Here is a 15008-nt window from a genome sequence, read left to right on the forward strand (position 1 = left end):
TGTGCGCGTTCGTGTGTGTTGGAGGAGGGGCTCTGTGAGGAAGTGGCAGATTTGTTCCGGTTGTGTATTTTCAAATTCTAGTGCACTCCAGCTGGTTTCTCCAAAATGACCTACCCCAACTTTAAGTACAACATTTAAAAAAAAAAAATCTTACCGGGGGAGCATGCCCCCGGACCCCCCTATAGGATTTGAGGTCCACTCCCACTTACAATATGTTCACATGAATAGGTTCCTAAATAGATTTGCACATTTTTTTAAATAGTAACCCATCTCCATGTTTATTTGTTGGTAGTAGATTTAGAGGGCTATCACTACGGGCAGCAACGCTGTAAAAATTGACAAATAGATCCAGCAAAATGGCACAAAAAACTGGTAGTGGCCTGGCTGGGTGTATAATTCCCGGCCTGACTTATTGTCCCAGTCCGGCCCTGACAGTGCATTACATCTGTAAAACTTATCATAACTGTGCACATCTTATACTTATTTGATAACTACTATATCCCTTGGTTAATTGAACACGCTACAATATTATTAACCAATGTCCTACTTAGTGCAGAAGTAGACACCTTAAATGTCCCAGAAATTGGATGTTTTAAAAATCGCCGCATATCTTATTGTAATACAATAGCTGAATCACTTGTAAAAAAAAGTGAGGGAACTTGTGTCCTTAACCTCATACGTCACACACACACATCACACACACACACTTCACAAAATGCAACTGCTCAAAAATGAAATTATTTCAAACAAAACATGATATTATTCAGAGTTTTATTGTAACAATTCTTATATTACATCTATTAAAATATTGATATACGAAATATCCGCCTATGCTTCTCTCCGATGTGAATACGCTGGTGGTCCTTCAAATTGCTTGAATTACTGAATCTCTTGTCACACTGGTCACAGATGTAAGGCTTTTCTCCAGTGTGGGTACGCTGGTGGACCTTCAAATGGCTTATTTGCCTAAAACCCTTCTCACACTGGTCACAGATGTAAGGCTTTTCTCCAGTGTGGGTACGCTGGTGGACCTTCAAATGGCTTGAGTTACGGAAACTCTTCTCACACTGGTCACAGATGTAAGGCTTTTCTCCAGTGTGGATGCGCTGGTGGACCTTCAAATTGCTTGAGTTACGGAAACTCTTCTCACACTGGTCACAGATGTAAGGCTTTTCTCCAGTGTGGATATGCTGGTGGTCCTTCAAATTGCTTGAGTTACTGAAACTCTGGTCACAGGTGTAAGGCTTTTCTCCAGTGTGGATACGCTGGTGGACCTTCAATACGTTTAACTGTCTGAAACTCTTCTCACACTGGTCACAGGTGTAAGGCTTCTCTCCGGTGTGGATGCCCTGGTGGACCTTCAAATTGCTAACATTTTTGAACTTTTCCTCACAGAGGTCACAGGAGTAAGGATGTTCTCCAGTGGGGATTCTCCGGTGGACCTCCAGATCGATATATAGTCTGAAACTCTTCTTACACTGGTCACCTGATTGTGGATTTTCTACAGTGTGGGTAGACTGATCTTGTTCCAGCTGTTCTCCAATGATACTCTCCTTACGTTCATCATGAGGTCTCTCTGGGTTTTTGCTGGTCGCTTTCTACAGTATAAAGCAAAGAAAGAAAAGGACATAGAAAGTGTATTAGAAGACAAAACATTTTAAATTACAATTTCTAATCACATAGGAATGTCTAGATTCAAAAATGTATGTGACAGAAGTAATATAGTAAGGTTTTTAATGAAACCTGAAAAGGCATTCTGACTCATAGCCTTAAATACCACTGAATAAACACAGGATTGCAGAAAAAATACAACATCCTTAACTTGATACAACTACTGCACAAAGACGCCCTGATTGGTTATTTGATTCAGGCTGAATTTGTTTTTCTCTAAAAATACATACAAAGGGCTTGGCATTCAGACACATCTTTTTAAGGAACCCTTTCAATTAAATATTATTGATGACATGCAAAATCAAAATTATTTTTTTCCCACCAATATCATGATGGAAAATGGACAGCTAAACTTTGAACACAATGACATTGTTTCAGTAATCTCATTTGATCAATATTCAACCTAAAAGTTAAAGTAACTTACCTCTGCTGATGAACTCATTCTGCAGCTTGTATTATCTTCTACCAGTTGTTCAGCCATATGCAATAACAGCAATGACCATAAACCTTATTCACCAAACACAAAAATACAAAAAAAAATGTATTGTTATTCAAAATGTTAACCTTGGAAACTTGAATTTGACAAAACTGCAGTCAGCATGTCGTTGTGTCCCTGGGCAAGACACTTCACCCCAAATTAATCCTGTGGGGATTGTACACAGTATTGAGTATGTAAGACGCTTTGGATAAAAGCGTCTAACAAGTAACATGTAATGTAATGTAACAAAACAATCACTACCACAAAGCTTAAAGAGAGGTAGAGTTGATCCAGCTAGACACTTGTAAATCTAACAATAGAGATGTATCTGGTGCTTTAGTTTGTACATTTCTTAAATACATGCAGCTTCAAAATGAACTATGGCTTTATATCGTAAACATTAATAGCGACAATAACACAATTTAATTCGAGCAACTCAAGTCAGCCAATCTTGTGCAGAGAAAGCATGTCATCTATATCATTACCACCAATATAAAGAACAAAAGTCAAACGAAGTTGCTCCTGTAAAGCAGACACTGTCACACAGCATTAGAAATGTTGTATTTCTTACCGTTGTGAGGAAGTAGTTTAAATAACTTGCGCAGGTTAATGTCTTTACTCGGGTGAGGTTTGATAGATGCACTGATTGTTTCCATGGTGACCACGGCTGAATCCAATTCAAAGATTCCAATTTAAATGTTTTACAAGTAAACAACAAAAACATAGAACAATCCCCACAATAAATACATGATATTGTCTGAATCTTGATCAAAATACTGCACACTGAACAAAGATGGATGGATTAACTCATCTAAACAAGGGGGGAAACTGGATCAAAAGTGGTTGTCATGGCAGATTTGGATGAATAATGCGAAATATAATCAACACAAGACTTTAGTTAATTCACAAGCTACCCTGCAGTATACAAAGTAATTAAAAGTAGCTGAACTGTTACCTGCTTTGATAACACATTAATGCATCAATAATAATAAAAAATATAATATATTATTCTGAAATACTCCAATCTGAAGTACTTCTCCCACCTCTGCCTACAACCTTTACTACCTAATATACACAGCAACAATACAATCCTGCACTTTCATGTTTTCTATTTTCCCCTGGTAGATTCCTATTTGTCTTTTAAATGTGTATCACAGCTTTGAGATTTTAACACATTTAGCATGAATGGATTAAAATTCCACACCTGCTTTATTATTTGTGCAGCACAAACTATGAGAAAACTTGTGCACATTGGACAAAAAAATCAAACCTTGAGCGTTTAGCGTAGATTTATGGCCACAGAATATGAATCGGTAATGCTTTTATGTTTTGTTTTAAATGTAGAATTGTAAGTCTCCCGTCAGATCAAGAATATGACGATTTGGTGCTAATGGAGAAAACTTGAACAACTTAAAGATCTGCCGGCCGTAACCTTGGTGGTCTTTTAACAAACTTTCTAAAACATTTCGGGGTTTGTAAATCCTAAAATGCTTCCAGGTCCAGGACATGATTGTCCCTCAAAAAATAATCTCACACTTCAGTGGAAGTCTTTATTTTTCATGGACACAACAACAAGCGGTCCAACACCAAATGGGTTTTCTGCAAAGAGGAAGAGAACAACATAAGAGCAGTCTGATCCATTTTAAGATAAGATAAGATAAGATAGAACTTTATTGATCCTAATTTGGGAAATGTTTGTGTTGCAGCAGCATAAAAAGACGTTCATTGTACAATAAAAATTAAAAGACAAGAAGTAAACAAGAAAGTAGAAAATACACATGTTGAATTTACAAATTAACAATAACAAGATATTCAAGGAAGTAGGATTGTCTAAACTGTGATTTAAATTAAACAATAGAATACAATATCTGCAATTTATCAGCATGTTGGCCTATACATTCTTGTCGCACTTCAGAGACATTTGTGAATGATAGGAGTTAGCCGCTCTCATATTGCATCATCAAGCTCCACCTACCGGGAGTGCTCATGCACTGAAATCAAGCGTACCCGGAAAGCATGACTTTCATTTTTGTATTGGTAAGCTTTTACTTTTTAAAAGTTGCCTCCCCACACCTGAAGCAAATCCAGTAAACCCCCGGATACGAAACATTGGTCCTGACAGGTAGGAATTCTTATCTCCGTTTAAACTACTGTAGCGTCCGAGGTAATATAACAATGAACGCACTGAAACCCCGTTTTAATAACTGCGTGTTTCTGTTGTTATTGTTGTTTCGAATTTACATCTGAGCTTTACAGACATCAGCTTCTATTTTCTTTATACTTAAACACTCTTGAGTGACATAACCCTATTTTTTTAATTATATTATTAAGTAGTCATTATTAAGCATAGGCCTACAGCTGTTTTTTCTAAATAACACAGTTGAGAATATAATAATTGAAATACACATTTTTAAGACGCAGACTGAACCAGGAAGGGTGGAGCAGTAGACCAAGGCAAAATAGATCTTAATTATTTATTTATTTATAGCGGATTACAGTACATTTGTTGAGAGAGATGCGCACATTAAAGTGATCTGGCATGACATAGCTATGTGTAGAGTTATGGGGGATTTAATAATTGAATTCGTACATTTTTGTTTGTAGAAGTAATCTGTCCTTTTGATATACTCATCAGTTCATATCGGATAACCTTTGAGTCATGATTGCATGCTAAATCCTATGGAATTGGTTAAGGGTCACCTACAGAAGGATGACATGCTGACAGATAGTATTACAGCTGTAAAATGATCTAAGTCTTCAGACACATACTGTTGATACAAGTATTCTGTTTTTTTCTCACTTTTTTACAGCAATATACTCTTTTCACTTGAATCACCAGTGTGTCTGTGTTACTGTTTACTACTGTTATAATATGTATTTGGTGAGACGTTTGTAGATGGACATCATAACCATTCATCTCTACAGCAGGAAGAATATCTCATATGTAATTATGTATGCTCTTTGTTTTACAGGTAAAATGGAGAACTGCTGTGGTCTGCTAACCTCTAAAAAGGAACCAGGTAGGCCTACAGTTGTTTCAACAAAACTGATAACAAAAGTATTTTTTTCTATAACCTGGAGTCATGTAAGATTACAATTCTAAAGCTTATGCTAGCTGTAAAGGCCATTGGGCACATTTTCAAAAATAATCCTAAATAAGAATTCATACATGTGATTTCTATGGTCGACCTGGAGTGAAACAAATATTTGTTTCATTGTGTATCCTTCTCGGTCAGTTCCTCTGAAGAGTGTGGAGGTGGAGCTGGAGGTGAGGGACCATGTGGCTACAGTGGTGTCCACTCTGAACTATGAGAACAAGGAGGACAAACCACTGGAGGCTGTGTTTGTCTTCCCTATGCCTGGAGATGCTGCTGTCTGTCATTTCAGTGCTACGATTGGACAGACACAGATCGTGGCTGAGGTGAAGGAGAAACAGAAGGTGAGCTGGAGAAACACTCACTACCATGGAGCTTAACAACTCAGTGAACCTAGTGAATGTTGCTCAAAGTGTCCTCTGTTCCCCAGGCTCGTGAGGAGTACGATGACGCTCTGAGCTCCGGTCAGCAGGCCTTCCTGTTGGAGGAGAGTGATCAGAGTCCAGATATTTTCTCTCTGAGTGTGGGCAGTCTGCCTCCAGGAGAGAGCGCCTCCATCAGGCTGGAATACGTCACTGAGCTGGCTGTGCAGGCTGATGAAGGGCTGAGGTTTGTTCTGCCTGCTGTGCTCAACCCTCGCTACCATCCACAGGGTAGGAAACCAGCCAACATGTTTTTGTACTGCAGGGTTTATACAATAGAGCTCCCAGATTAACACTGCATGAATTTCTCTCACTGTACTGTTTCTCACAATATTCCTAACTTGTGTTGTGTTGTTAACAGGTAGTGGCAGTGTCCAGGTGACCTCTGTTCCCGCCTCTCTGGTGCCCTACAGTCTGTTTTTCTCTGCCCAAGTGTCCTCTCCTCGTCCGGTCTCTAGAGTAGAGTCCAACTGTCGCATGGACCCTCTGAAGTATCTGAACACAGAGCAGAGCCAGGCCATGGTGGGTAGAGTGCTGAAATGTGCTGTGTGATTGTTCTTAATTACTAAGACCAATACGTGTCACCTCATTATATTTATTAGTGTATTTTTGGACCTGCAGGTCAAGTTGGCTGCAGGACACAAGTTTGACAAAGATGTTGAACTTCTGATTTATTACAAAGATGCCCACCAGCCCACAGCTGTGGTGGAGGCAGGACAGACCTCCGCCAAGCCTGGTGAGTGCACTTTAGTTCACTATCTTCAGCCTCACAGTTATATGATGTAATAAAAAAATAAAAAGCCAGATTAGTGGTTACATCTTCTGTCTCTCCTGTGTTTCAGGCACTCTGATGGGGGATCCAGTGGTGATGCTGAGTCTGTACCCTGAGTTCCCCCAGGCTGTGATGTCTTCACTCGCCTCATGTGGAGAGTTTGTGTTCTTATTGGATCGATCTGGCAGCATGGGTGTCCCTCTGAACAACAACGAGGGTTCACAGACTCGCATTGGCAGTGCCAGGGTATTCATTATGTTTTAATTAAGTCATAAAATCATTTCCTCTGAAATAGTAGTCTTCACCATCTATTCTTTCCTCTCTTCAGGATACTCTGCTGCTCCTCTTGAAGAGCATACCAATGGGCTGCTATTTCAACATATACAGTTTCGGGTCAAGCTATGAACACATCTTCCCGTGAGTCACTTCCTTACTGTATGTCACTCAGTCCACAAACATGTGCTTAATCTTTTGATATCGCTCTGTAATTCATATTAGCATTGGCAAAAAGGTCAGTCATATTGTGTGATCCTGCAAAACCATAGATTGTTTAATGTCAAATATATTCAGTAGATTGTAGATAAGCTTTAGTCTATGGAAAGATTGTAGGGTGAGCTGGTATATGAAATACAGTGTTGAAGTTGTTAGTGCCACATAGCTATTCACCACCTGACCTCCTCCATGAATGGGACTCTGGTTGCAGTAAGAGTGTGGAGTACAGTGAGAAGACCATGGAAGAGGCTCTGAAGAAGGTTGAAGGCATGGAAGATGATCTGGGAGGAACTGAGATCCTTGAGGCCCTCAAACACATTTACAGCCAGGCCTGCATTCCCAATCAACCTCGACAAGTAATACACACACACACACACACACGCACGCACGCACGCACGCACACACACACACACATATATCTTGCCTGTAACCTCATTGATACAGCCACACCTTGTTCCTTAGAATTTCCCATTTAAACCATGTGTGTGACTAAAACAGCAATCTAACACAACTCTCATATAATTATGAGGATGACTTAACAACACATGCTGCACATCTCCGGGTGTGATGCTATGTTTCTTGAAGTTAAATGTAAACTCTCCTCCCTAGCTATTTGTCTTCACTGACGGAGAAGTGGGGAACACCAAAGAAGTAATCAATCTGGTGAAGAAGAATTCAGGTTCCCACAGGTGATAACTCGACAAACACCCACACAATTCCCAGAATATGTTGTAGTTCTGTGTGTGTTGAAATCAAAATGACTGTATTGTAGGTGTTTCTCTTTCGGGATTGGGGAAGGGGCCAGCTCCGCTCTTATCAATGGGTTGGCCAAAGAAGGAGGAGGTTACGCTCAGTTCATCACAGGCATTGACAGGATGCAACCCAAAGTAAGACTTTACAGTTATTGTATCAATTTTAAGGACAAATTGAAAATTCATATGCATTAAGTGAAACACCCATTGCCTTTGCTAACTTTTTGTAAAACGCTGTTTACCGCTCAGGTGATGCAGTCGCTGCGTTTTGCTCTACAACCAGCTGTGGTGGATATCTCAGTGAAGTGGGATTTGCCAAAGGGAGTCTCTGTCACTGTTCTCTCACCACCAATCACAACACTTTTCCAGGGTCAAAGGTCACTGATTTATGCCCAGCTCACTGGACAGGTAGGAGGAACACTCAAATCTCAGACTGAAATACTTCACTTTTGGATTTGTCAGGGTTCAAAAACATATCTGTAGCTATTATTATACATTTGTGCCTGTGATGCTCTCTCAGAGTCCAGAGGCAGCAGAGGGCTCTGTGACGGTGAAGTACAGCCTGGCAGGGCATCCCTCTCAGAACAAGCTCCACTTCAGCCTCAAACCTGCAGAGGACTCTGGGTAAAACAGGCTTTGTTCAGACTGCAGAAGTACTTTAAATCAGATAAGCACTTAACAATACAGAGTTCATTTCATTTGTATATAGTCGACTCAAGTGGTAACAAGGGTTATTACAATGTATGTGCTTAAGCTAAATTTTTAGAGCACATTCACGTTTTGCAATCACCTGTATCGGCTTTTATATGAAATATGGACTTTAAAATGTAACCTAAAATAGATGTTTAGACCAAATAATGTGCTAATTAGCAATTAGCTTGCTAACACGCTAAACTAAGCTAGTGAACATGGGAAACATTATCAAGTTAGAATGCGGAAGTTTATTTTGCTTCTAATATTCACCTTATGAAAATAATTAAATCCACTTGTGTCTACTCTCTCCTTACCGCAGATTAACGGTGCACAGGTTGGCTGCTCGGACTCTGATTCGCTCCCTGGAGATGGTGGAGGAAGAAGAGAGAGAAGGAGGAGAGCCAGATGGAGTTAAGAAGAAGAAGGTGGTGGAGCTCAGCGTCCAATCAGGAGTGAGCAGCGCCTTCACTGCCTTCATTGCTGTCAACAAAGGCAGTGGAGAGACGATTCAAGGACCCCTGGTGCGCCGAAATGTTCCAACACTCAGTAAGTAAAACATAAAAACCATCTTCATTTTCATGCCTATAACTTTGTACGTAAAATATATTAACTTTTTAAACTTTTGTTATCTTTGAAGGTCCCTTATTATACTATTTCTCAACAATATATTATTGGTCTCAGATATATATACAAAGTGTTGGGCTAGAAATACCAAACAAATCATGCATTGTAGCATGCCGTATGATATAACCCTCTGTTTCAGCCCTGTTTCAAAATAGCTGATTCTGTGTTTGTAGCTTTAAATGCAAATGAGATTCCACTCCCCCAAACTTTCAGAATCTCTTAATTCTGATACAAATATACGTATTTATGTATAAAATACATAAAAAAGTGGATTTTGCATACTAGGTGACCTTTAAAAGACTTGAGTATCTTAATGGTCACCAATTAAGCAAAATGCACCTTTTTACAAGATGTGTCCCCGGTGTGTAAGGAGACCCACAACAAGTGTCAAAAAATACAACCCTCTCTCTTCTCCTCCTTACCCACATCTCTAAAAACGGGGGTACAACGGAGCTGATCCACATTTTCTGTGGTCATGATGACTTTACAAAAATGTGGGCTGGCTTTATGTTGAACTCCTGGCAACGTTCCGCCCCAACCTATCGTCCCCTATCAGAAACGTTGCTATCAGAAACAATGTGCAACGTGTTTTGGAAGTAATATGGTCTGTGTTTACATTAGCAAGCATCGCTAACACTCAGAGCTAAACTGTACTGGAGAGAGTATGTGTAAAAAAGCAGGGGGGGAAAAGGAACTCACCTTGTGGTAAACCCGCAAGAGAAAAAGCATTTGAGCTCCATACTGTTTCATAAATAAGCTTTGATGTGGAATGTGGAACAAGATATCGCGTTTAATCAAGGCAGCATTTAGCTGAGAATCTGCTGAGTTATCATCCTTCTCTTCTCTCTGCGGCTCGGAGCTGGAGCCTGAAAAGTACCGTTTTTTCCTGTTCACACCGCAGAGGCGCCGCCTCTTAGCTCCGGTATCCGGTTCACTTCCAGCGCCAAAAAATTGTCGGTCTAGAGGCAAGAGCTTCGGAGCTAAGAGGCGGCGTCGCTTACGTCTCTCTTACGTCGAGGCAGGGGCAGGGGCAGAGAAGTAGATGCTAAAGACCACAAAGAAGTCTTGCATTTCGCATGTGATGTTTGTAAAGTTCCAAGTAAAATTGTCCCTTGTAAAGTAAAGTCCGATGCCTTCCATTTCGTTTCGTAAGAGGATAACCAAAGCGAACAGTGCCTTCAATACAATCGGCCATTGTTGTTGTTGTCGATGTGAGGGATTTCCGCTGGTGTGAAAGCCTCAACAGTGTGGCTGTGTGCTCCAAAGGGGGCGGGGCCATCAGCGACCCAGAATCAGCAGTTCTCAAACAGGGCTGAAACAGAGGGATATGAGGGATGTCTAAAATGCATGATCTGTTTGGTATTTTGAGCAAAACACATTATAGACATGTTTTTTATATATCTGAGACCTATAATATATGCCTGAAAATAGTAGAATAGGAGACCTTTAAGTACTATTTAAAAAATATTTTGTGAGTAATGTTAATACGCTCAGAAACTAGTAATTTAGTTTCATGTGATTCCAAAAAAAGTCTCATGTTTTGACAGCTATACCCTTTTTTACTTTTTTAAATCTTAAAGTGATGATGGGCTGTCCTACGCCATCCATGATGTGGATGTCCCATAGTCCTGCGGCTGGAGGTAAGTAAAAAGCTGAATGCGAGTTGAATCAAAATGTGTATCGATGTCAAAACGATAACACATTTTTCTGGGGGGATTGCTTTTTGAAATAAAGCTTTAATGTGAAATACCCAGAGAGTGTATTTTTCCGAAACAAGTTAAGATGCAGGGAAGTGTTATTAGTTGTAAGTTAATTATTTATTTATTATCTTCATTAATCCGTTTTTTAAATGTATTTTCCCCTGCCAATGACTTTCATTTTATGTACTCTCATTTTATCTCAGGGTTCTCGGGGGGTCTCCATTTGGCTGCATTCAGTGAGTAAAGGGTTCGTTGGCTTTTTGAACACACTGGTGGTGTATCCCCGCTTCGACTGAACACAAGGACAGAGAGATACTTGCACTACAGTTATGTGCATGGGAACCTTTTTCAGTACCGTCCTTATGTTTTTACAGGCTTTTAAAGACACAACAACTGCATTTTTTTGGGTCTGTTATTCTAGAAAATGCAAACATTACCTACACAAACACACACTTCTTTCCTATACACATACTGGTACTGATAGATGTAATTAATATTTGTGGTGCTGTAAAGTAAAAGTGGTTTTAGGAAAGGAACAGGGTGGGTCACAAAGCAGCATCAGTTTAGTGCACTACACACGTGAAATTAGGAAAAGTTATTAATTTGATTAGAGATAAAGAATTTGGCATACTTTTGCTGTTGTAACTATGTATTTCTTCTGAAACAGATAATCCGATTGACGAATTTCTAATGGCACACGGTTTAGAAGAAGGTATCTGATTTGTTTCAGTTGTATCCACACTATACAGACTCATAACATGTGATGTTTTATGTGTGCAGTTCAGTAACATTAACAATTACAACATAAACAATTCGTATCACAATTTGATTTTATGAATATATTGAAAATATATATCTGGAAGGATGTCAAACAGCTTCCAAATGTTACCAAAATATTTAATAAATATGTTGGTATGCTTTTGCTATTGTAACTATGTATTTCTTCTGAGACAGATACAGATGAATATCAAATGGCAGACGATTCCGAACAAGAAGGTATCTGATTTGTTTCAGTTGGATCCACACTGTATCGGTTGTTTTTATACAGACTCGTAAAATGTGATGTTTTATGTGTGCAGTTCAGTAACATTCACAATTACAACATAGACAAGTCATTTCACAATATGATTTTATGAATATATTGAAAAGATGTATCTAGAACGATGTCAAACAGCTTCCACATGCTACCAAAATAATTAATAAATTGGGCGTCAAGCAGAACCAGAGGCAGCCAAGATTCATGATCGAGAGCAATGATTAAACTAAGTGTGACACAAACACTTTGGGGATAGCAAATGATTCAGCCATGATAAGCGGCTCTCAACCCATGCTCATTTTGGTTAAGGTTTTGAAATAGATAAAAAATATCAGTCCGTAAATACAAAAACATCTGGCTGTTAATGCAAAAAATAGACATAAATATGCAACCACTGTGTTTATTTTACCCAGTGCATGGATATAAATCTGAAAAAACACTGGTGGGAGTTAGATGCACAAATGGTCTGATCTGCCTCGAACTATCAACACTCATTCATCACATACTGTAGGGTAAAAATAAGTTTATTCAGTAGTTATTATATGTTTGGTTTATTTCAGATATGTATGATGATCCTCCAGAGGCAAAGCCTGAGCTGCCTCGCAGAGACCCTCTGCTGCAGCTGGTCTCACTCCAGAGGGCGTCTGGTCGGTGGGAGCTGGATCCGGCCGTGGCTGCTGCGCTGGGAAAGACCAGCGAGGAGGTGGAGAACACCCAACCTTCAGAGGTGAGTCCTTATCCAAAACACTAATACAAATGGGACTGATTGAAGCTGAGGTTATTAAATGTTTTGATGGGACCGATTCAAGTTATTGCATTTAATAAAGCACTCCATATAAAATATCAGAAATTGAAACAGAGCAATATGCAGTGGTAAGTAAATGTACTTATGTAAGTAAATATTTCAGGTACTTTATTTGTTTACTGTTCCACTTTATACTTCTACTCCACTGCAATTAAAAGGGATGAATTGTACTTTTTACAAACTATATTTATTATATTGCTTTTTGTGCGATTGAAGGGGTCAATCACCCCTTCAAACGCTCGAGTTCAATTTTCAAAAAGTCATATTTGCGTGACGCAATCTCGCGGTAGCCAATCAGCGGTGAGGATCTCAGCCTGCCATCACTGACGTTCAACCAGAAAACATCAGCCGTTAGCACACAGCTCCTCATATCTGTTCAAAAACTATACAGAAGTTAAAGAAGAACAAACCACAGACTGTCTGTCATGGCGAATACAGTCGCTGGTTTATTTATGTCTGTAGGCCGTTGTTGTGAGTGTGGACGCAGCATATACAACGTTAGTTTAGCCTGGTCAATCTGATCTTCATTCAGAATACACGCATTATAAAAGGTTTTTCGCCTGCAGACTTGTCAAAGCATTAATTCATGGTTTTTACTAACCGGTATCATTTTGAAACGTCTATAACAATTAAATCAAGGTAAAATATGTTAATTTAGTTGTAGTTGTAGGGTAGCCCCCTAACCAGCGCGTCTTGTTTGAATGATGCGAGTAAACACAGCTGACAGCCGCGGTGAAACTCGAGCGTTTAGAGCAGGGGTGGGGAACCTTTTTCCTCTCAAGGGCCATTTCAATTTTTACAACATCCTTCGAGGGCCGTACAAATGATTGAACGTCTGCTTAAAAACAAAAATCACAGCTCATTCATTTCGCCTTTCTTTCATGTTGTGCAAAGAAAAAGCAACCTCTTAATCCAGATTTGAAAACACTTTTATTTAGAATTTCAACAAACAAACTAAAATGTCCGCTTATTTACATTGAGAGAGAAATTCCATTGTTTTCCTTACACAAAGACAGAGTTCAACGTGAGCTCCTCCCCCACCACAGAGCACACAGCTGTAGTGAAACACCACCGGGTTAAGAACTCTTCCATGCTTCTCATCAGACAGTGAAACCTAAAATCTACGCTCACTCGTGCCTTTACCAAAGATAAAAACATGTGATTGAGCTGCTGACCGGCTGTACTGTTTATTTTGTTTTTCCTGCTTTTGTAGATCGACATTTTTGCCTGCCCCACAATAAAATTCAACAGTTCCCACTTCCCTGCATTCTGCTTCTTGTAGCCAGCACCACAAATGAAAGCAGTCTCTGTAAAAACCTCCCCACAGTCTAAAAACACAGTTTTTAAAACATTAAAAAGAGGCTTCAGTCTGTGACAGTCCAGGTAGCAGTGAGTGATTGTCTCTCTGTGAGTGCAGAACGGACACTCGGAGGACACGGTGGGGTTTATCTTCGACACAAAGGCGTTAACGCCCAGGGCCCCGTGGAGGATCCTCCACTGCAGGTCTCCTGACCGCTTGTTCAGTGGAGGTTTGTAGAAGAGCCTCCACACTGGTTCACAGGCCCCCGGGCCGTTAAGCCTCTTTTTCCACACCGTGTCTCTCCTCTCGCTTAGCTTCTGTTTGTTCAGGGCCAGAGTGCAGAGTCTATAAAAACCTTTCCCATTCAGCATGTGGAAGTCCGCATGGAGTCTGTGTTTGAGTCCATCCTGGTCTGCTAAAATCCCAATGTCCGGAAAAGGGTCCCCTTCATCAGGGGTTTCCTTTCTGTTGGAATACTCCCGCAGCATCTCCAACTCATCGTCAGATAGCCTTTGAACCCACTCGTTCAGGATGGTTCTGGTGTGGCGGGCCGACTTCAGTCCGAGCAGAGAGGCCACGGCCTCTGTGTTGTGGAGTCCAGGACCTGCAGCATCCACGATGTTCCTCAGCTTCACGACCCCAACGGACTGAAGCCTCTCAGTGAGTGCAGGTCTGCTGCCGTCCTGGACGTCCAGCCGGGCCCCCCACACCAGAGGCTCTTCCAGGAGCCAGAACAGAGATGCTGCGGGACCCACTCTGGCCCATTTAAAAAGTGTCCATACTTTAAAAAGTCCTTTGTAAAACGGAGGCAAAACACACACACGAGTAAAATCACAGTTTGTTAAAAACAATGACGCATCCAAACCCAGGCCTGCTACCCCCCTTAAAAAATGGTGCTGGCTACCGGCCCCCAGACAACATCATCGTTTCCTGTCAGGTATCTTTGTAAAAACTGGAGTTTAAAAACAGCTGCTCGACTCTCCAGGTGCACCAACCCTTGCCCCCCTTCTTCCTTTGGCAGGTACAGCGTGCACTGAGGAACCCAGTGCAACTTGTCCCAAAAGAAATTTAAAATAATGCCTTGCAGCTTTTTTAAAAGACCAGCAGGGGGCTCCACACACTTTAACTTATGCCAGAGGCTGGATGCTACCAGGTTGTTGATGACTAG

The 15008-nt window shown here is 40.5% G+C and overlaps 2 protein-coding genes across 2 annotated transcripts; one reads left to right on the forward strand and one right to left on the reverse strand.

The window, feature by feature from the left end:
• Nucleotides 1-757: 757 nt before the first annotated feature.
• LOC117457646 (zinc finger protein 664-like) lies at nt 758-2799 on the reverse strand. Its single transcript, XM_034097831.1, has 3 exons — nt 2721-2799; nt 2096-2178; nt 758-1598 (listed from the first exon to the last, which is right to left on the reverse strand). The coding sequence occupies exons 2-3, from the start codon at nt 2150-2152 to the stop codon at nt 801-803; spliced, it is 855 nt and encodes a 284-aa protein (XP_033953722.1). The 5' UTR covers nt 2153-2178; nt 2721-2799; the 3' UTR covers nt 758-800.
• Nucleotides 2800-4128: 1329 nt separating this feature from the next.
• LOC117457645 (von Willebrand factor A domain-containing protein 5A-like) lies at nt 4129-12486 on the forward strand. The gene is made up of 19 exons (XM_034097830.2): nt 4129-4271; nt 5122-5169; nt 5386-5588; nt 5675-5897; nt 6028-6188; nt 6288-6402; nt 6509-6684; nt 6767-6855; nt 7142-7286; nt 7540-7619; nt 7703-7817; nt 7932-8090; nt 8203-8306; nt 8695-8921; nt 10580-10639; nt 10903-10935; nt 11367-11411; nt 11654-11695; nt 12296-12486. The coding sequence occupies exons 2-19, from the start codon at nt 5127-5129 to the stop codon at nt 12484-12486; spliced, it is 2211 nt and encodes a 736-aa protein (XP_033953721.1). The 5' UTR covers nt 4129-4271; nt 5122-5126.
• Nucleotides 12487-15008: the final 2522 nt, after the last annotated feature.

The sequence above is a fragment of the Pseudochaenichthys georgianus genome, chromosome 13 (assembly GCF_902827115.2).
Source record: "Pseudochaenichthys georgianus chromosome 13, fPseGeo1.2, whole genome shotgun sequence".
Classification (NCBI taxonomy): Eukaryota; Metazoa; Chordata; class Actinopteri; order Perciformes; family Channichthyidae; genus Pseudochaenichthys; species Pseudochaenichthys georgianus.

Coding starts and splice junctions, on each gene's coding strand:
- LOC117457646 (XM_034097831.1), bottom strand. CDS start 2,152: ATGGCTGAACAACTGGTAGAAGATAATACAAGCTGCAGAATGAGTTCA. Junction 1,599..2,095: donor GAATGAGTTCATCAGCAGAG/GTAAGTTACTTT, acceptor TTTATACTGTAG/AAAGCGACCAGCAAAAACCC.
- LOC117457645 (XM_034097830.2), top strand. CDS start 5,127: ATGGAGAACTGCTGTGGTCTGCTAACCTCTAAAAAGGAACCAG. Junction 7,620..7,702: donor AAGAATTCAGGTTCCCACAG/GTGATAACTCGA, acceptor ACTGTATTGTAG/GTGTTTCTCTTTCGGGATTG. Junction 11,696..12,295: donor AGACGATTCCGAACAAGAAG/GTATCTGATTTG, acceptor GGTTTATTTCAG/ATATGTATGATGATCCTCCA.